The 23,358-nt window shown below is 37.4% G+C and overlaps 1 protein-coding gene across 3 annotated transcripts in view; it reads left to right on the top strand.

Moving 5' to 3' along the window:
• Positions 1-23,358, top strand: part of LOC126175192 (coronin-7) — a 244,646-nt gene that overhangs the window by 156,681 nt on the left and 64,607 nt on the right. For all 3 annotated transcript variants that reach the window (XM_049921787.1, XM_049921789.1, XM_049921788.1), the window contains 3 exons: positions 35-225; positions 353-491; positions 5,475-5,681. In XM_049921787.1, coding sequence (XP_049777744.1) covers positions 35-225; positions 353-491; positions 5,475-5,681 — 537 coding nt within the window. The remainder of the gene's footprint in view (positions 1-34; positions 226-352; positions 492-5,474; positions 5,682-23,358) is intronic.

The raw sequence follows: 23,358 nt of genomic DNA, 5'->3' as shown, positions 1-23,358 counted from the left end.
ACTGAAATGAATATGTTTTGACTGTGTGGAACAGATGTTCTGCTTTGCGTGGAGTCCTTGTGGAGCATACTGTGCAACAGCTTGCAAGGATGGCAAGCTAAGAGTGTATGAACCCAGAGTGGATGTCCAACCCATCCGAGAAGGAAGGGGTCCAGTAGGTTCCAGAGGAGCAAGAATTGTTTGGGCTCTGGATGGCCAGTTCCTTGTTGTTACAGGATTTGACAAGTTCGTAGAACTTCTGCTAATCTATTTAGGAAACAGTGTTCTCAATTAATTTGTTCTCTTTGAGCTTGGATACATTAGTTGAAATTAATGTAACTTACTGTACTTTCATTTCATCATCTTTTTGCAGGGTTTCTGAAAGACAGATACAGATTTTTAAGGCAGACAGTCTGAATTCGCCTCTGAATACAGTTGGTTTGGATGTTTCTCCAGCTATACTCATTCCATTTTATGATGAAGATAGTTCTACTCTTTTTGTTACGGGGAAGGTAGTGTATCGACTTTTTTAAAAATGTAATTTGAAGTGTGTTTACATTGTGATTAATATCTATGCAGATCTCATTAGTTCTGAGCATGCTGGTTATAAAAGTACCGCAGTATGAACAGTCAGCAATGAAACTATAAAGAAGACTGTTTTTCTCTCTGTTATTTCTTTTAGCTGAAATTAGTATTAAATCTACTTCACTCTGATACAGAAATGTACAGATTTCGCACGTGTGATGATACTGATGATACAGTAAACTGCCAGTCTAGGTTTTGTTAAACAGCAGCATGTGTCCCCTCTCATCATCAGAGAAATTCACTTTCCATTCTGCTTGTTGTTGCTCCTACTTCCTGCATTATGAGTAAGCACACAGACTTTTTCTTTGTATGATGTGCAAGAATGAACATAGCATACAATCTAAAGTTACTTCAGCTAGCCAGTGAAGGTAAATGAATGAACATACTCAAAGAAATTGAAATTTATTCTCTGAAATGTGCATTCCCAAATGACATTCTAAATGAGCAGAGCTACCCAACAAAATATTTGTAAGAAACTCCAATGATTTCCTTATAGAACCATACACCAAACACAGCCCATGGAAAATAAAATACAGTAACAACCATACATTTCTGTTTATGTATATAGTAGCTCTGAGCCACATAAGTCAATTGTTCTGCATTTATTCATTCTATATGTCACTCCAGTATGTCAAATTTATTAACTGTGCATGAAATATGTAACATTCAATATTTTACAAGAAATGCACTGTACTATTTTCTGATATACAGCACTATTACATTGTAGGTAATCATTCATAGCATTCAGTACATTGCATGCTAAGAAAGTTTTAATTTTTAGTCTTTTAGAAGTTTAAATTAAAAATATTTAATGAGTACATCCATCTGACTTCAGCAGTACAGGGCTATTTAAAAGGAAGGAACAGATTTCAAACATTAATCGCTTCCAAACTACAAAAGATAAAAACACAATTCCAGTGTTCCTGGAAGAAGAAAAGTCCAAATTTTTGTGCATCCAGTGTGAGCACCATGAGTTACATGACAAATATCAAAATGGTGGCTCATTTCCTGCCACACGTGAAGCAGCTGATCTCTCATTATCGAATTCACAGCTTCAGCAATGTGATGCTGTAGACTTTCACGAGTGTCATGCATAGGGGGGATAAAAACACAGTCTTTTACGTAACCTCACAGATAAGTCACAAGGTGTGGGGTCTGGAGACTAGGGAGACCACCAGCGATGAAGTTCATCTTCGCTCCTCCTCTTACAATCTAGCATCCTGGAATGATGTCATTCAGGTAGCACTGAACATGCTTACAGAAATGAGCCACCGTTTTGATATTTGTCATGCAACACTTGGTGGTCACATTGAATGCATAACGTCGGAGTGATGTTTGTATCTTTTGTAGTTTGGCAGCAGTAAATGTTTGAAATCTGTTCCTTTTGTAAACAAAGTGTAACTTTTACTGTAGACATAATTTTCTGATACAAACATGTCAGCTGACAATCTGCGTGGATATGCACTGTTTTCGTGCATCATACAGAGAAAAAGTGTTTGTGATACTCTTATAAAGGCAGAAAATATGAGCAACAACAAACAAAATATAAATTAAGTGCATTTAACGCTTAATATATGTATATGCTTAGTATATGTATATTTACGCTTAGTATAGGTAAACAACATTGTCACTTTGCTCAGGGCAACTGCAACATCCAAATTGCAAAGTGTTAATTGAAGATCTGACTATGTATTATGCCAATTGAAGATGGGTGAAAGCCCAAAACATGTATTAGTATAGATAAAAAAGGTAGGAAAAGACAAATTGCTACTTACTGTAAAGAAGACAAGTCAAGTTGCAGACAGGCTTTTGGCCACAGCCTTCATCAGTAAAAAGACACAGACACACTCAACATTCACACACAAACAAGCAATTACACCTCACGCATGCACGACAGCCAACTCCAGCATCTGAGGCTGGAATGCCAGCTTGTGCTTGGTGTGTGTGTGTGTGTGTGTGTGTGTGTGTGTGTGTGTGTGTGTGTGTGTGTGTTTCTGTCTGTCTCTGTTTACTGACAAAGGCTGTGTCCAAAAGCTATAAGCGAGTGTCTTTTAATTGTGCCTGTGTGCAACTTCAAGTGTCTTCTTTACAGTAGTAATCTGTCTTTTCCTACATTGTTGATATTTGTACATGGAGTTTCCATTGTTTGATTAGTATAGATAAAAATATGTAAAGTGGCAGGTTGCTGTATACCTTAAAGTAAAACAATCAATTACTGTAAAATAAAAACAAAACACTAATCAAAATAAAGGCACTATGTTCAAAACTACACGACTTTACACAACTGTAAAACCAAATTCCACTGCATGGTAACATTAAGTAGAATATTACTCAAACTCATGCATTGTAATATCATTGGCTCCTCCTTGGCACACTGTCCACATGTCGGGTGAGACATTGCTGCTCAGCCATCTCTCAGTCATTGACAGTGAGCCCCTTGAAATCATCGAAAGGTTGAGGAAAGTTCCTGTGAAACTGCAAATTTCAATTGGTCTCAAGTGTACTCTGCTGTGTTTTTGTCAGTAAATACATCAGACCATTTGATTCCTGTATCCCAGAGGGAGGTGTTCACAAGGTGGGTACAGTGTGCTTATGTATTATCACCTTGAGAGATGAATTTTAACCAAAATTTTGGCTACGGGCTGCACGATATGTTGGAGGTTTCTGTCTTAATGCTGCACAGCCCTCAAAACACCTATAGTGATGAGAGGTATGACCCACTTTCCTGCTGAATGTAAGAGACAGAATGCCTGAGACATGCACTGATACCTGGCTGCCTCAACAAACTTCTGTGATGATCATCAGGTGTCAGACAAACCCTGCACTTGGTGAAGAGAACCTAATGTTCAGGTTCAATTCCAGGTGTTCCCATGTCCATCTTCTTCATGCACCATGGTTCTGGGGCGACATTGCTGGTGGGGGTTGTATTGTTGGTTGCAATGTACGCCTAAGACCAAATTGCCTGCATGAATATAATTGTGTACTATATGGGTCATCACAGCCCTTTCAGTTGCCTCCAATGAAAGCCAGCACACAATTCTGTTGCATTGTACTCAATGTACCTAGGGAGCATAATTTGGAGGTAGCAGCCATGAGCTTTTGGTGTTTACCATGGGGGATCTGTATGAGGCAGAAATTCAATATTATCAGCTTCATGACAGTGGCAGAAACTTTGAATGTGATGTACGCCAGTTCAGACTGGAACTCCTTCATCAAGAATCCTTCTTGCTGTTAGGTTACGATGCACACATGATAAAAGTTTAAAATCACACTTGGCTGCATATTGACAGAGAGTTTGTAGTATATAGGGTGATTCAGCTGCCCCTAACAACCTGTTTTATGCAAGCTGCACTATGTCTGTATCAGGAACAGTATTCGGACAGCTGACGGCCACGTAATCAATGCAAGTTTCCTTTTGGAGCTTCGGACGACTGTTAGCAAATAGAAATGTATTGTAAAAGCTTGGGACGACTGTTAGCAAATGGAAATGTATTGTAAAAAATACAAGTGCGGATTGGCCCTGAGTTACAAAGTATTTTTGAACCAAGATATATGTTACTTCTGCCATACTTATCCTATTGTCACCAATCTTTCTGTGTGCAATTAGTGGTGTAGTTATACAGGTTTTGGATGTTTCTGTAAATTTATTCCATTTATAGTACTTAATCTTTTCTAAATGGTTCAGATATGTTGCCTTATAAAGTTTTTCACTATTGGAAACAATGAAGTTAACAAGAGATATCAAAATGGGAAGTATGGAAGTAACAACTTCCTGGTATATAACACAATGAAAAGATTAATATAGTGGGTGATTGTGCTGCCACTACCAATGTCTTTTGATGAAGCGCCACGTGACAGAACAATGTTGTTGGGCAGTTTGCTCTGGAGATGTGAAGCATATTTTCAGAATGTTGCAGAATAACAGGCAAAGTATACAAAGACATCTTAGACCTATTGTACAAATTTTGTTCATGACATTGCTTTAGCACATTAATATGGTGATCGATATATTGAGCTTTTTATTGGGTTATATACTGGAAAGTTGTTATTCCATGCTTCCCATTTTGATACCTTCTATTAATTTAGCTGTTTCCAATGGTGAAACACACTTTATAAGGCAATGTTCTTGAATTGTTTATGAAAGGTGAAGTACTGTAAATGGAAAAGCTTACAGAGACATCCAAGCACTGTATGACTATATCACTGATTACACAAGGAAAGATTTGAGACACTTGGATAAGTATGGTAGAAATAAGATATATCTGCTCCAGATAAACCATGTAACTCTTGGCCTGCCCTTACCTGTGTTTTTTACAGTACGATTCCATTTGCTAACAGTCACCCAAAGCTCTGAGAGGGAACTTAGAGACATAAATTATGTTTGGATACCATTCCCAATGCAGACAAAGTGGGAGTTGCATTAAACAGATCAATAGGGGCAGTGAATTGTCCTGTATAAGTCACATTCTTCCATTGCTGATTGGAAACTCAACTTGCTGTACTGATGTGCACTGAAAATGCGAGTTTACTTCTACCTCCATTACACAGGAGGCTGTATGTAGCAATTGACTGTTGTCAAAAAAACTTTCCAATCAAGCTAAAACAAACATGCAAATCATGAGAGCATTACAATTTTTTTTTAAAAGCAGCTTAGTTCAGTAAATACCACAATGAAAATGCTGTCTTAAATGCTATTAATATATTTCCTTTGCCCAGCAGTCTTCTTGCTTTCAGTAAATAATATTCTGGAAATTTCATAGAAGTCTGTAGCAACTTACGTGCAAAATAGTGTGTTTTCTTTCATAACTTCAAATAGTTTCCTGTCTTAAAAAAGTATTATCGATCAAAATTTTGTGCATTTCTTGAATACTTCACCCTTACTCCTGTTTTTCTTTTATTTTTTGAAATAGGGTGATTCTACAATATATGCATTTGAGGTAACAGAAGAGGCACCATACTTGTGTCCTCTTAGTCACCATCGCTGTAACTCGTTGCATCAGGGCCTCTCATTCCTACCTAAGAATGTATGTGATGTGAGCAGTGTTGAGTTTGCTCGAGCTATGAGGCTCACAAATAACACCATAGAGCCTCTGTCCTTCACTGTTCCAAGGCTGAAGGTATGTTGTTGCCTTATACATTATCATAACCATATGCTACTTAATTGAGAAATATATGTTGCTGGAATCATATGTTACTAAAGATCACTTGATGCCTAGCAAGTGAAAAAACAAATCTCTTTATCAACAGTGTTATTTTTCAAGACAAGATGTGCTAACACTAATGTTTATAATACAGAGTGGTATATAAAAAAAAATTAATTCAAAGATTGCTAATTTATGAATCTGGTGATCCTGTTTGAGGGTTACTATATTTTTTCAGCCTACGTAGGATTTTTATGATTGTACCTCGATTCGAACTTTATCCATCATTCTGTAGGTTTGTTGGCCCTGACTGAATCCTTTAACATATTCTCTACTTGACAGAAAAAACTTGCAGATGAAAACTTTTCATAACTACACTAAGTTCACGAAGAAGCAGTGACCAGAGTTCAGAGAGCAATGACCTGAATGTATTCGTTTGATCTCCTAAATTTCCCAATTAATTTTGTTGACTTTGAACTAAAAACTGTGTGATAAAGAAAAAGTAATTCATTGTGTGTTGTTGTGTGTTGTGGTCTTCAGTCCAGAGACTGGTTTGATGCATCCCTCCATGAATAATTCATTGTGGTAAATAAAATAGGATGGTAATGGAAGAGGAGCAATGGGGAGGGTAAAAAGTCGGGGGGGGGGGGGGGGATTTTAAGAAGACACATGATCTGAAATGTTGCAAATGATATACATGTCATGGTTAAGTTAGTTTGCAGGAGCTGATTATTACAGGACCAGAATATTAAACACTTTTTTTTTTTTTTTTTTTTTTTTTAATGATGGAGTACTGTGGGCTCGCTCCACCTCTGTCACTGGTTGGCCCAGCATTGCTGTGCTGCCAGGACTGTCCCACCTAAAGTCTATTCCAACACTTTCTCACAGCTTGAAATCCCTTAATAGTATTCTGCTGTCTGTGTAAGGATAGTCTGTTGGAATGGAGAAGGGGGAAGGAGGAGCTGGAGATAGTGCTAAAAGGCTATCTTAGACAATAACTGTTTCCCATCTGAGAAATCTTAAAAGTTGTCCTGGGAGGTAATAAACTCTTTAGAACAAAATTGGATAAACAGACTCTTCGAAACATTACTATGGTAAGGGTGGAAACAAAATCTAGTAGAAAGAGAGTCTTACCACAACGTATGTAGGTGTGTAACCTAGATGCCAGGCCGTGGAGGGAAAAAGGAGGTTTTGTGCAGAGATTTTGATAAAATGATCATAGTATGAGCACAAAATTTGCAAATGACTTAGATTTCAGCATTAAAGATGGTCTTCCTGAGATGAAGCTACAACAGCAGCACACACAAAAAGACTTCAGTGGATTTCTCTTGCCTGCAGAGTGTTGTAAGTGTGATATACTTATTGCTGGAACTGGGAGATATACTAACTATGACCTTCACTTAGATAGGGAAGGGGACAACATACTAGCTGAACATCTTGCATATAGTTTAGGAGGAGTAACCATCATGCAAAGAATAAGCCCTGTAATTAGGAGAAATCCTCAAATAAGCCAAAATTGTTGTGGTTACTGGAATCAAAGGGACACATTTTTTAGTTGTCCTCGATTACATGCTTCAAAGAAATCTGAGTAGAACAGGTCCACTAAATATATAATTGTTTTCAGAAAAGTAGAACTGCATAATTGAGCTGCTTGTATGATTAGATGATTTGTATGATTTTGAAGAGGTAGTATGTTGTACACTTGTCTCAATGCTATCTAACCACAAGGATTGAGAAGTTAAACATAAGATTATGTGGGTTGTAGTCATCTCAATGTAACTAATTGTGCAAGACAGATTTATCACATGTGTAAAATTGGAACATAATGTAAAAAGCAGTTTGTACAGTGTACAGATTTATTTATATATTTATTTAACCTGATCAGATTAGAGACTTTAGGCTTTGTCATGCATTGAACGAGGGTTTCACAGCTAGAGTATTTTTTACATCATAGTGTTAATAGAATTAAAAATGATGAAGGACAAGGATGTTGTAAGTAGAACTGTAGAGGATCCAAATTCCAGGCTACATCTACTACATGAAGGAAGTATGAAAAATTTGTATCAGCAAAGGTTAAATATATGATTGCATGCAGAGGAGGAGGAGGACTAGAGTGTGAATGAACTTCATGGTTTCCTGAAACAGTCAATTAAGGAAGCAGTGGAGACAGCTTTAGGAAGGGAAAGGGAGAAGAGAGTAAGAACTAAGTGGATGACCACAGAGTTATTGGATGTGGCAGAGGAAAAGAAAAAGCTGTATCACATATGGTTAAGCTCTGGGAGTGAAGAGGATTGGAATATGTACAAGTATATAAAAAGAGGGCTAAAAATGTACAAGAAACTGTAAGGAAGAGGCATCGGAAAGAATGTGGGAGGGGGGGATAGAGCATTCACTTGGATACAGGAGATTGGTGGAGGCATGGAAGATGATAAAGATGATGAAAATGAATAGAAATCCTGCATCCACAATACAACCTATGTCTACTGGACAGTGGAAAAAGCACTTTGAAGAACTCCTGGTAGAAAAAAAAGATAATACCAAGTAATTGACATCTATAATAAAGGCAATGTGTTAGTAATACAGAACCTGTAGTAAAGAAAGAAGTAAAACAAATGATGCAAAAGGTAAAAAATGAAAAGGCATGTGGACTGGGACGAGTTGTGATAGGACTGTGGAAATATGAACCCACTCAGATGGTGAGACCTAAATGTAAGTTGTTCAGACACATTGTCGGAGGAGAGGAAATACCAAAAGAATGACGAATGTCATATATATCTGCTATAAAAAGAAAGAAAGAAGAAAACAGGAAACACACAAGCAGTAATTGTGGGGGGGGGGGGGAGGAGGAGGAGGAGGAGGAGTGTAGAGTTCTGGCATCTGTTGGCCAATTTTTAGCACTATACTCAAAAACAGGTTGGAGAATAAAATCAAGGGAAAGATGTGAAGATATGAGAGGATGAGGCAACTTTAACGATCTTGCATAGATCATGTTTTTAGCCTTAATGAAAAGGCGTATTGTAAGTTTGAGGAAGTACACTTAATATTTGTGGTTACAGAAAGTGTATGACTCTGTACCCAAGAACACTCAGTGGGTAGCAATGGATTATATAGGTATAAAAGCACAGCAAATACCCCTTACTTGGAGAATACACTAGCATCATACACAGTAGAAGTATGAACTAAGTTGAGTGAGCCATTCCAAACATAGACAGGGATGTAGTATACTGCTGACCCTGTTGAAACTGTGTATTTGTAATTGTGCAGAGGTATGGGAATTCCTTTTGAAATATGCTCACTATTTTTTATTTACTTAAATTGGGCATATTTTGTGACAGTACCTTTTCTGTGAAATGTTTACAAGGCGATATTTGTCTTGGCTTCAGTTGTCTAGTGGAAGTACGATTCCACAATGCAGTTTTGTCGGCTGCAGAAATGACCTTGTTCAATGCGTTTGCCTCATTTTTGGTGCTTCAAATACCATTTCTTCGAATGTGGTTTCTTCTTAAAGTTTATTTATTTATTTATTTTTTTTTTGTTCACTTCCAAATTATTATGACGGCGACCTGCACACTGTTCTACCGTCAACACACACCACGAGTTCACTGCCGACTGAGTACAGTCAAAGACGACTCCAGTGTCAAAGACATTTTACACAACACACAAGCTTCCACTTGTAATCAGTCTCTTTGATATTCTTCCTCACATTTACTAATAGTAATCAATATGCTTTCACTCTCAACAATATAAGTAAATTAACATATAATAAGGCAAATTATAATAAAAAATTCTGACAAAAAATATAAGAAAACATTTACAATTTGGTATCGACAAATCTGGTAGAAAGTAACACATCTCCCAGATCCATTACAACTGCTCCCCAGGGCTTTTGTTGTTATGAACATATACAACAAAATCCCGACCACACTCAGTAATGGATCTGTATTACACAATTAGTACATTAATGATGCAGTCTGATAACCTCTTCCAAATCTGGACTCTAAATCTGGACTCTTTGAATCTGTGGACTTGTTACTGGCTGTTGTTGCAATGATCCTTCCCCATCAATCTCATACACAAAAAATTCAAGTAAAGAAATTATTTAACATGACAAATATACACGGTATAAAACATACATGAGAAATATTCTAACATACGGCATACAGATTGAAAATAATAGTAAGGTAAAACTCATTTGCTAGAATAAGATTTAAAGGATAATAAATTGCTCATATATCATGAGGCTTTATCTAAAATTGGTTTTGAAATTTATACCTTTGCATGCATGTCCTCACATGCATGCCTTCACCCACAGGGAAGACTTAGCTTCCAAAAATTAGAAAAAATTCATAATGCTCAGTATGGAGACTTTTTTTTTGTAAAAAAGTAAAAATAAATCTTTCTCTCATTCTTTGTTACAACAGTGTTTTTTTCATCAGTTTCAATTAACATGTGACTTCAAATTATTAATTTATACATGCAAATATACATACTTGGTTGTACAGGTAGTTTTGTTCTAACAAGCATATTCCAGTAGAGGACTTTTGTTTTAGATGAAAATAGGTTATTTAAATTTTGAAATTATGATTTCTGTTTATACAGTTTTACTCCACCATCTTTTTTCGAAACTACTAGAGGATTATTATATGCACTGATACTCCTTTCTATTATATTACATCCTTCCATCTTTTTCAGCTCTTTGTCAACAGCAAGTCTTTTTGATATTGCAATACTGTATGGTTTTATGAAAAATGGTTCATGAGGTTTTACCTAAAGCTCACACTGATAACCCTTTACCCTACCAGGTATGTCACTGAAAACATCACTGTATTCCCATAGCAGATTTTCTAACGGTTGTTTTTGCTCCCCAGATAAATTTTGTGTTTCTGAAATTTTCAAATTTACTAAATTCCCAAATTCAACTTCATCATTATCAAATCTATGAATTTCAATATTCTCCAATCTATTTTCTTTTAGTAAATTGATACTGTCAAAATTTCCATTACTCTGATCACCAAGCGTGTTCACAAAATTTGTCTGAATGTATTCCCTTTCACTAGTTTCTATCAAAAGTTTTCTTCCAACCCAATCAAATGCTGTATTTACTTTTACTATCCAATTCATACCCAAAAGAAAATCCTCATTAAATTCCTGAATTACAAAACATCCATGTGTGAACAACTTGCCTTCAATTAAAAATGTCACTAAAGCCTGGCTTTTTACCAATTTACTGCTCTTCCCAGTAGCACCTTTTATCTTTACCCCAACAACTGGCATTTCAACATAATCTTTCCCCGCTTTCAATTTCTTGCTTAGCCTTTCAGATATTCCCGAGATCTCACTTCCTGTATCAATTAAACATTTACCAATCCATGACCCAATTTGAACTTTTGTATAAGGACTGCAAAATTGATCACTTTTCTCAGAACCTGTATCCTCATGTAATAAATCACTTTCAATTTCCCCAAACCTATACTTATCAGAATCATATGGTATACCATTATATGTATTATTTGTCACAGTTATAAAATTTGCACAAGATACAAAATTGTCAGTAGTACTCTCTGTTATCTCAAATAGCCAAGAATTTTCATCCAAATCACATTGTGTACTATTGAAGTACTTATCCTTCAGCTTTTAAAAAATAAAATATCTCATCTTTTTCCACCACTCAGGACATACAGTTTCACATACATTAATAAGCATCTTTCTAAAGTTCTTGTCAAAAGAAATAGTTTCACTGTTCAGCCATATATTCATAAGAACTGTGTGTGTGTCATTAGTATCTGTAAAAGTTTCACTTAGGCTAGAAGTTATACATGTGTCATCATTATTTGTGTAGTCAGATTCTTTACCAACAATATCAAAATTCACACTTTCACATACACCCAGCTTGTGAGCCTTATTCATCCTGGTAACATCCCTGGGAATTTCTATAATATTCTCACTATTTAATCCATTTTCAACCATGTGTATACCCAGCTCCCTATTTAAACTAATGAAACACCTTTCCTCAAAATCATCATCAATACCATTACCACCATTATCAACTTTATCATCAACATCATTATCATTATACATATTCAGGTCATACACATTCAAATTATCCCCTAAAATATTATTTCCCCTTTCTAAAGTTACCAGATCCCTTTCATCAGTATTTTCATTCTCACAGCATGCATTCTCTCTTTCATTCACACACGTCTCTGAACTACTACAAATTACATCATCTGACAAAGTGCTGTTCTTTTCTGGCCAAGCGTAAAACTCTGTCAAATTAAATGAATCACAATTACTTTTATCTACTGTATGTTCTTGTTTACTGAAAATTTTATCTTCATCAATGTCATCATTATTTTCCTCTTGAAATTTTTTCAATAAGTAACAACTAATAACCTCATGTGAAAGCTTAGGTTTGGAACTGTCATGTTTGGGTTTATGATAGTCACATCCATTGGTCCTTTATCATGCTCACCTTCTGCCTCAACCTTGTGGACCTTCAATGGAGCGTCTACTCATTTTTTAATTCCTGAATTACAACCGGTTCCTGTTTGAACTGCTGATTGTGGTTCTGCCAATGTCTGATCAACATTTCTGTTCCCATTCCTATGCCAAACATTACCTGGTTGTTGGTAGTTTCTGTTGTACTGATCTCTAGCAAAATTTCTGTGATTTTGATCCCTAAAGTGTTCTCTATTTTGTTGATTATTTCCGTGAAAATGTTGTTCTTGTTTTGGATGAAAATTATGGTCCTTCTTTTGAAACTTGTTATATCCCCCTGAATATTGACTGACACCATGATTATTGTTTTGTTCCCTTTTTTGAAAGTTATCGTTTCCCCAATTTTGACCATTACCTTTCTGAGTAAACCCACTTTGTGTTCTTGTTGTTACCCTATCCAACTTTTCATTATAATTGAGAAACTGCTCTACATTACTATCAGGACAATGAACTAAACTCAACTGCGTTGCTGATGACAATCTTCTCTTTAAGGTATCAATTTTGATCAAGTCAACCAAAGGGTTTGTTAAATGAATAAGTTTTTGAAGTTCACTTTTGCAAAATTGTTTCATGCTCCCATCTGATTCTCTATAGTTTCTCCCATTCAAAAATTCACTTTTGATTCTAGTTTGTTTAAGATCATCCCAAAAATTTTCCAGAAATTTTGATTCAAATTCTGAAAAGGTCATCCCCACAGTTACAATCTGGTTTGCCCAAGTCAAAGCTTCCCCTTCCAAGAATTTTTTCACAAATTTAATTTTCATATCATCTGGTGAGTGAGGTAAAAAACAATCCTTACAATACTGTATAAAATCAACGGGATGTAAGGGCCCATCTACCGAAAAGTGCTTCACCGGAATATTAGATACAAGATTGCATGTGTTGACATTGTGATTTTTGCTTTGAAATTCAATGTCAAAACTTTCAATTTTTTCGCTAAGTTCTTTGACAGATTTTTTGTTTTCTAAAACATTGCACTCTACTTTTTTTTTTTCTAGAGTAACCAAACGATTGTCAGTTTCTTGTTGTACATTTTTTACTAAAACTTTTGTATTCTCATCCAAATTTTTAATTTCCCCTTTTATCTCATTAAAATCAATTAAATTTCTTTCCCTATCTACCAGTAACTCATTTTTTACAGTATTAATTTCATCGCTCAATTTAGCATCAATTTCATGTACTTTTGCTTCCACAGATTCAATTTTTTCCTCAACACTGCCAACTCTGTTCGAAAGATCACCCACTTGGGTGTTGACTGCTTGGACTTGCAACAAAATGTTATCAATTTTTTCATCCCAGTAAGTTTTATTGTCGTCAACTGATTGTTTAATTTCTTTCGTGAAATTTACAAGAAAACTTTTTAAATCAATGAAGGAAGGACTGTGGCCACGTGCTGACCTGCAGTGGTCACTGTTGAGTAGGAGGAGGAGGAACCTTGGATGGCCATGAATAACACAGATGTTGGGAATAATGCTGAAGGGAGGTCTGAAAGAGGAGGACTGTAATGATCGTGCATGCTTGCAATTGGGAATACAGGGCAACTGCTGAAGAGTGGAGAAGCCCTTAAAAGTAGAAGTAAATAAGTAAAAACAATTTGAATATACACTGACAGAAAAAATTCTAGTGCCGAAAAGGAGCTGTGCGCCACAAACAAAAGTTGATAAGCGTGTTTCTACATCGGAAAGATGATGTCTATTAAAATTTCACGCTAGTCGCATAAGAGTGGCACTAGTAGTGCCACTATGAGGATGCAAATTAGGTTTAGTTTAAATATGCACTGTAACAGTCATGAGGTCTAGTTACCTTTTAGAGTGGATATGGTGTGTTGATGTTAGTGAAGAAAGGCTTTGTCAACAGCTTACTGAGTTTGAATGAGGTTATGTAATAGGGCTATGAGAAGCTGGATATCCTTCTGCAGTATTGCAGAGATACTTACCAGGAATCGAGCCACTGTACATGACTGCTGGCAGAGGTCATGAGAATGTACGGTCACAAGAAGACTGACCTCTAGACGACCACATGACATTGCTGAGGGGAAAGACTGTAATGTTCAGCATATGGCTCTGGTACATTGTACTGCACCTGCAGCAACAATTCGAGCAGCAGTTGGCACCACAATGACACAACGAACTGTTACAAATTGGTTACTTCAAGGACAGCTCTGAGCCAGATGTCCCATAGTGTGTATTCCACCAACCCCAAAACACTGCCATTTGTGGCTTCAGTGGTGTCAAGTAAGAGCTCATTGGAGCACAGAGTGGAGGTCTGTTGTGGTGAAAGCTTGTTCTGCCTCGGGGCCGGTGATGGCTGTTTGTTAGTTAGCTGGAGGCTGGTCAAGGGCCTGCAACCAACCTGCCTGTGTGCTAGACACACTGGACCTACCCCTGGAGCTATGGTCTGGGATGTGATTTTGTATGACAGCAGGAGCAGTCTCCTGACTATCCCATGCACGGTGACTGAAAATTTGTTCATCAATCTGGTGACTTCACCTGTTGTGGTGCCATTCATGAACAGCATTCCAGGGCATGTTTTCCAACTGTATAATGTTCACCTGCATGCTGCTGTTGCAACCCAACATCTTCTACTGTTTGTTGACGTGTTGGCTCTGTCTGCTCGATCACCAGATCCGTCTCCATTCGAGCATATGTAGACATCATTGGACAACAACTCCAGCATCCTCCACAAACAGCATCAGGCATCCCTGAATTGACCAATGAAGTGCAACAGGCGTAGAACTCCAGCCCAAAAACTGATGACTGCCACCTGTACACACAATGCATGTTTGTTTGCATGTTTGCATTAAACATTCTGGCAGTTACACTGGTTATTAACATACCAGCATTTCATATTTGTGACAGCTTATCTCACGCTCGCATTAAGCTGTGATCTTGCAATGTAAATCACTTAACTATATTACCTAGACAGAGGTATTCCCAGAATGTCATTACTGTACATTTACTATTTTTTGGTATTGTCATTTTTTCCATCAATATAAAAATAGTGTGAATAAATAGTGCTGGCTAAGAATTAATTAAGTTAGTGCCGGAAATACTGTTTCTTCTTCTTCTGCTACTACTACTGCCACCACCAATAATAATAATAATAATAATAATAATAATAATGACGACAACAATGCTAGTGGCAGATATGGAAAGTATCGACAGACGTACAAAAGTGACCTTTTCTGATCTAGCAAGTTCTGAGGTAGGGAAATTTAGATAGAATGCTCCAGCTAAGAACACTGGGAAATGAAGATGATTTGGTTAGAAAGAGGGTTTCATGGGGGAATGAGTTTATACAGGAACAAAAGTGAGACAGTATTGCTGCTTTAGTAGATACATTATTAACTGTCTTTTAAGGCTGGAGATGTTATTCCAGAATAAGGTTCCTGACACTGAAAAGGATTTTGAGTCAGTGACTGAGTGGGACAAAGGATTTTGCTCTGTTTTGAAGACTTTCTCTGCTGTGTTGTTCAGACATGGTTCAGGAGAGATTTGAGGATCAGTGTAAATTGGTAAGGCAGTGGAGGAGACAGAACAGGTTGAAATTTCTGCATTCATCTGTGCATAGCATAGATATATGTGCAGATGATGGTGAAACGTGATCAAAGAGTGGAATGCCACAGATGCGAGGGTTGGACAAAAATATGGAAACATGTTGAGAAATGCATGCCACAGCATAAATGCAGATGGTAGTCAGACCTGTAGGTTGCGCTGTTGAATTTGGCCATGAATGGTGGCACCTATCCTTGGTACATTGCAGGTATCAGTTGTAGTCACAACAGTGTTTTGTGTGGTTGTGAGTACATTATGTCAGAGGTAAGTGAATTTAAATGTGGACAAATGGTTGGTGCTCATACGATGGGTGATTCCCTAACCAAGGTATCTGATGATGTGTTTGGTTTTCAAGAGGCACTGTACTAAAATTTATACCATGTACAGGAACAGCAGAAAAACATCATCTGCTAAGTCACAATGTAGACAAAAGTGTGTGTTGGGTGATCATGATGGACAGTCATTGAAGAGGATTGTTATAAAAAATGGATGGCAGTGGCAAAAGTCACTGCAAAACTGAATGTCACACTCGCAAACCCTGACAGCACCAAAAGAAGACACAAAGGGACCTCTACAAGCAGGGGATTGCAGGGTAAGCTAAAATTCCAAAATCAGTCATCAGAGATGCAAATGCCTGTAACAGGAAACTGAGGCACTGAAGTCATAAAACCTGTAACATGGACCAATGGAAGAATGTCATTTGGCTGAATGAGTCTTGTTTCACACTGTTACCTACTTCTGCCTGAGTTTATGTCCCAAGAGTGAAATGTGTTGGGGGTTTGGTGATGATTTGGGCAGCCATAATGTGGTATTCCATGGATCCCATGGTTACTCTGCAAGGTTGCATTACTGCCAAGCATTATGAGCCCATTTTGGTTGATTAGGTCCATCCCATGGTACAATATTTTTTCCCCAATGGTGATGCTGTGCTCCAAGGTAGCAGGACCCCTGTGCACACAGCTTGCATCATCCAGGACTGGTTTTATGAGCACGAGGATGAAGTTTCACATCTCCCCTTGACACCACAGTCACAAGATCTCAATATCATTGAGCCTTTGTGCTCTACTTTGGAGAGAATGGTGAGTGATAGCTATCATCCTCCATTGTCATTTCCTGAACTTGACAGTATTTTGCAAGAAGAATGGTATAAGATTCCCTTGAAATGCATACAGGATCTGTATTTGTCTATTCCAAGATAATTGGAAGCTGTTTTGAAAGCCAACGTTTTTTCTGCACTGTATTAGGCATGAAGTTGTGTTGTGTTTTTGATGTTTCCACATTTTTGCCTATCCCCTGTATATCGAACACAGACATTCATAACCAGCTCGGGGCATCCTTAAACTCTCCTGAGACAGACTTTTCAGGACTGAAAGTATAAGTATTTTTACAAGTTTCTTTTCCTAGCCAAAATGGGAAGAGCTATTTATAGTTTTGTAGGGCTTGAGGAGATGCCAGTGTCTTCTTGCATGTTGTAACTATATGCTCTGATGAGATTATATTTTCATCTGTTATTACTACAAAACTTTTTGCTGAGGGAGATAAATTGATAGTTGTCTCATTTATGATTAAAGATGGTAGGGATTTCTGATATCTCGGGTAACAAGCCTTGAAAGACCAACTGGGACTGATTGAGCTTTGGGTGCTATATAGTGTGTCTATTTTGACAGGGCACACAGGTCTGTATTAAAATTCTCCATAGCTGTTGTAATGTTTATTGATTTTGCACTTAGATACAACTGAAGGTCATGAGCATACATGTGATATTTATAGTAGGATGAAACTGATGATATGTCTTTGACATACAACGGAAATGCTGCAGAAGTTAATACTGAACACTGGGTGACACCTGGTGTCAGCTGTCTCCACTGTGACTTTATATTCAGATGTGACATATTGCTGGCGAGGCGTTAGGAACAAGGAAAACCATTGCAGTGCATTTGGTGAGAAATTTAGGCTGCTAAGATTGACAAGTAAAATGTTGAAGTCAACAGTGTCAAAGAGTTTGCTGAAATCTAAGAAGCACACAATAGTCACCTCTCATCTGTCTATGGCAATCTTCAGGAGAACAGTTACCTGTATTAAGGCTGATGATGTGCTGCCCTGTTTATGGAAACATGATTGGTATTCATCTAGTAGGAAAATTGGAAATTTGTGGTAAGGACTGTGGGACCAAACTGCTGAGGTCATTGGTCCCTAAGCTTATGTACTACTTAACCTAACTTAAGAGGGAGAACTCGAACCTCCGATGGGGGAAGCCGCGGAAGCGTGACAAGATGCCTCAAACCGCACGGCTACCCCACGCATCTCATCTAGGAGGTTTTTTGTAATTAAGTAGTCAGTTAGATGGCTGTGAATTATATTTTCTAAGGCCTTGGACATTGACAAAAGAATGCAAATAAGTCAATTCAGAGGGTGTTCTCAGGGAAAACGCTTGTGGTTAAGGAGTAGTTGAAGATCCTCACTAGAAATATTAGAGCTGTTTATGAGAAATCTTTATTCATTGATAAGCAGCCCATCAGATAAGAAGAAACATTTAATAATTTGTGGATGTTTCAATGTAAATTCCTGGTATTCAGATTGAAAAAATGAGTTGTATGTAATTGGCTGCTATAATGTGATTTCAATTACAAATTTTCCAAGTTGAGTACAGCAAGGTGGTAGAACCCTGATCATCATAACACTTTCGTCAGGCCAAGCAATATCACATTTATCTCATTGTTAATGCACTATTCATGATGGTTAAAATGAACAATGCAGCTTTTTACAGCTCGGAGAAATATTCAGGTCAAAAGTGAGGATTCTTATTGATTCTAGGATACAGTCTTTTAAGAATAAGATACAATAAATAAAAAACCTGAGCAATATATGCACATGGATAATGGAACATGTTAAAATATCTTGTCCTCAGGGAAGGAAAATATGCATGTATTTGCTAGTACAAATAAAGCTCCTTTATTAGATGTGTTCTACAAATATTACTGCAAAATTTTAAGAAACTTAATAAGATGCTCAGAAACATACAAACATAGCAAAAGAAACTTTTATTACATTTGTGAAACTTAGTATTTCTTTTTATTTACAAGTAACAGAATATTTGGAGCCAGATTGCAAGATGTAGGCACTCATCAATGTTAAGTGGAGAAACTGTGATCTTCCCATGTTTTGTATTCTTTCTAAGATTGAAATAAGTCTCTAGCAGTAGAGAATTTGAAACAGGTATATGTTATAGATATGATCTTAGTTGCATTTCTGCATAACTTGGGAAATTCTTCCACAATTGTGTCAAAAGACCACTGTAATGAGTTGATAGTGCTTTAATATATGTCCTCTAGTTCAGTTGAGTTTTCTAAACCAGAGGTACAGTATTTGTTACAACTAGAGTGACAAACAATTTCTTTCTATGCTATTCAGTTTTCTAAATTGTCTCAAAGCTCTGGCAGTGTTACACAATGTTTTGTTGGTAAATCCTTAAAAAATTGTCCTTGTGTAATTGTAGCATTGGAAAACATTCAAAAATGTTATGTTAAATTTAGCAAGCTGTTTTTAATAAACAAAGTTTATCGTCAGATGCATTAATCTTATCACACCTATTAATGATCAATATATACTTTCTTAAACCAATTGAGGTGCCACAGTACTTAGCACAATGAACTTGCATTCAGGAGGGTGGCAGCTCAAATTCACATCCAGCCATCCAGATATAGGTGTTCTCTGGTTTCCCTAAATTGCTTAATGCAAATGCTGAAATGGTTCCTCTGAATTTCTTTCCCCAACTTTCTGTAATCTGTTCTTGCACTCTTTCTCTCCAATGATCTCATTGTCAATAGGACATAAAAGTCTAATCTTTCTTTCTTCCTTCCTTTCTTATTTCTTTATTTCTTTCTTAAGTGCCTTGTTAAATTTGCAAAAAAGGTTAAGCCTAAATTATTCTGTGCAGTCTGTGTCTTTGCTTTCATATCCATAGAGACGGCATTTATTCTCAAGCACAAAGAACTCAGCATTTATTAAACCAAGAAACCATGCTTTGGTAGGCTATGTCAGCATATGCTGCTTCCATGTCTTGCAAAAACACATTAAACTAGTGGTAAACAACACCATAGCACCATACACAATTCCCTTAGTCAGGACATAACAAAGTTGCCCAGTGGTCAGCCTACCATGCAGTATAGAAGGTGTTTACTTTAGTTGGTAAATTTTTCACTAGCAATATGAGCAGTATAAAGACAAATACATTCATTTTTACTCAATTTAAGCCACTTTGCATTTCAGTCATCTATAAATGGGCAGCATGGGCTCATATGCAAACAAATCGTATGCAGGGTGTCCCCCCCCCCCCCCCCCAAAAAAAAAGCACTTAGTGTATTGTGCGGCGAGGCACTCATTGATTTTCAAGAAAGAACTTGTATACAGAAACACTGGAGAGCATAAAAGTCTGAGGTGGGTGTGCATACCACATTACATCAATAAACCCAACATGAGTAGCACTGTCTACATTACAATCGGGCGTTGAACTGCATACCTCCTATTTTAATGCAGAGCATACATTGGCTGTACTAAGCTTCCTGCACATGCGCCAGTACATGCAGTTGTACTTCAATCACTCTGTGTGGACTCGAGCAATAAGCTGTTCTGCTGATTTTGCAGATGTGCCATACACCATACTCTTCATGTTACCCCACATAAAATAGTTGAGAGATGTCAGATCTGGCAACTGTGCTGACCATGGAACTGGTCCACCTCTACCAATCCATCGATTGGGATATGCGAAATTGAAGCAATTCCGCACATTGAAATTGAAGTGTGCTGGAACTCCATCATGTTGCAGTCATAAGTCCATCTGAACATTTAGTGGCACTACATCCAATAAGGTAGGCAAAACATCTCTAATAAATGTGTGGTAGATCGATCCTGTTGGTCTGTTTGACAGTAGATAAGGCCCAGTGATAAGGTCCTCAATTATCCCAGTCCAGATGTTAATACTGATCCCTGATCCAGTGTTGGTGATTTTGAATCACCTGCGCATGCAGATTTTCGTCTACGCAAGTATGCATATTGTGTAAGTTTAGTATGCCATCTCTAGTAAACATGCATACATCTGTGAATAGCACTAAGCTCAGGAACCATGGCTGAAGTATGCATTGTTGTAAATACCACTGCACAAACTGCACCTGTTGTGAGTAGTCTGTCTCCCGTAATGCCTGGACTATCTGAAGATGGTACGGATGGAGCCGGCGTTCATGAACAACACGCCTCACAGCACTTTTACCTGTCTGCAGCACCTGTGTCATCTGCCGAGTGCTGGTGGCTGGGTCCTCTTTGAACATTGTCAGCATGTCCATCTCCAGCTGTAGTGTTTTAGCCAAGCATGTATGACCTCCATCACATTTCACACCTACCAGAGGACAGGCAGTAAACTGGGGATAGTATTCACAAGAACCAAGCTCAAAATGCTATTACTTCACTGTACAATGGGCATACATCAGGCAGAAAATACCTTTGTGCAACTTTCCAGTTTCTCTGAAGCGTCTTTCGATCGTGAACTTGGAATGATGTGGCGTACATCTGTTTGGAAAATGTACCACATACAATCTTGCAGCAGCTCTCCCATTGCAGTTGCTTTGCCATTTGCAAGCACCATGTTTGTCATTTCCGCAGCTGTGTATTGGTGCATGTCGCACTGCAGTGGCAGATCACACATGGTCCTCAGTAGGATGCACACAAGGGCTGTGTGGAGAAATGTAGTGCATGCACAGGAACGTTGTTAAGCTCAGGTCATCCATCTGCAGCACACAGATGGCTTAAGGGTTGCATACCTTCCGTATTTGGACACCAAAATAAATCAGGACAAACCATCACAACTGTTCGTTCTCAGACTTCAAGGATTTACAACGTCAAAGCTGTTTGTTTCTGTGTACGGGTTCCTTCTTGAAAACTGATCAGTTTGGCTTCCCACACAACATACTATATGTTGTCAGGGTGTTTTTTTCGGGGGGGGGGGGGGGGGGGGGGGGCGGGGGCTGACCCTTATACATAGGCCTTAAACTGACTGTCTCTGCATGATTTTGATATAAATCACTCAAACAAAATATGGAACATAAAATCAACTAACTAAACACATGATAACATATAATTATATGATGCTGGCATTAAATGTTGGATAGTTTCCATAAAATTGGCATGTGGAGATACTCATTGCGATGTTTTGAGGGCTTGTTGAGCCTGTATCATTATATTGTGTGGTCAGTATGATAATACAATATGCCATAAGGTAAATTGCTTCTTGGAGAAAAAGACCAGTGGTAGTGGTTTTTTAAATGTTTATCCAAACGATTGTGGAATGGTTCAGAGCCTTTGTGCAATTATATCAATATGTCCAGCTTTCCTTAATGAATTTTGTCTTGTCTGTTGTCATCTAAATCTCAAAGGACCTGTACAGAAACCTCTCTTCCCATATTCTGTGCTTTGTTTCTTCAATTAATAATTGATTTTGAGAAACTACACAACAGAAAACACAACTGCCACAATTTTGGATGTGTTAAAATACAGTACAATCTGTATTACAGACTGATCTTGAGTCACTTTGTCATTTCACACACTCATTGGTGTATGCCATCCTCATAAGAATAGTACTTTTTCCATTGAAAAATAAATATCTAACAGTTGGATTGCTGTCATTGCCCATGATGAATGTTGCTATTTAAATAACAACTGGTAACTTATTTTCTCATCGAGAAAATTTATATGAGAATGTGACAACCTATCTCTCACAATTTGAAGGTCTGGTGACTGCACTATATGTAGAGCTCCCTTTCTCAAAATGTACCCCATACAAATTGTACAATTTAAACTTCTGCCATTTTAATGGAATCGAAAATGTTGTATTGTCAAAAATTTCCTACCTCCTATTAACATAGTATACCAACATGAAATAATAAACAGGTAGAAAAATCAAAGTTCTTAGGTGTGCAAATTTATGAAATCTTACAGTGGAAAAACTTGAAACATTTATGTTTACCTACTTTTGTCGTAAGAATAATGGTCAATTTTGGAGCTAGGGAAGTCAGTAAGTTAATATATTTTGCTTTTTCATTGGCTGATGTCTTGCTGAATAAGATCCTGGAAAAAACCTCACTTAGGCAGAAAATATTCATTGCACAAAAGAAAGTAATTGAAAATATGAGATGGCTTTACACACATACATCTTGCAGGCTTCTCTATAATCAGCTAAAATCTTAACCACAGTCCCACAGGACATTCATCCACTTATAAAATTTGTTATCAACAATCATTCTGAGTTTGAGAGTTACATTTGTTCACAAAGTTAATTTCAAGAAGGAAAAGCAATTTGTGTTACCCTTTAATTAAACCAACTAGCCACAGGAAGCGGTGAAAGATGTGACTATAAAAGTCTTTAAAAATCTGCCCAGCCAAATAAAATTTTTGACAGATAAAAGAAGTGTTTTCAAATGTAGATTAAAGGTGTTTCTCATTAACAAGTCCATCTGACCATACAGGAGTTCTTGACTAGAATGACTCAGTAATTTTTGTAGACAGAATTTGTAAATCATCATAACATTAATCATGGATGTGATCAGTGGAAC

Source organism: Schistocerca cancellata, chromosome 3 (assembly GCF_023864275.1).
Source record: "Schistocerca cancellata isolate TAMUIC-IGC-003103 chromosome 3, iqSchCanc2.1, whole genome shotgun sequence".
In the NCBI taxonomy this organism is placed as follows: Eukaryota; Metazoa; Arthropoda; class Insecta; order Orthoptera; family Acrididae; genus Schistocerca; species Schistocerca cancellata.
The sequence above is the reverse complement of the archived record's forward strand: the minus strand, read 5'-3'. Positions and strand labels throughout refer to the sequence as shown.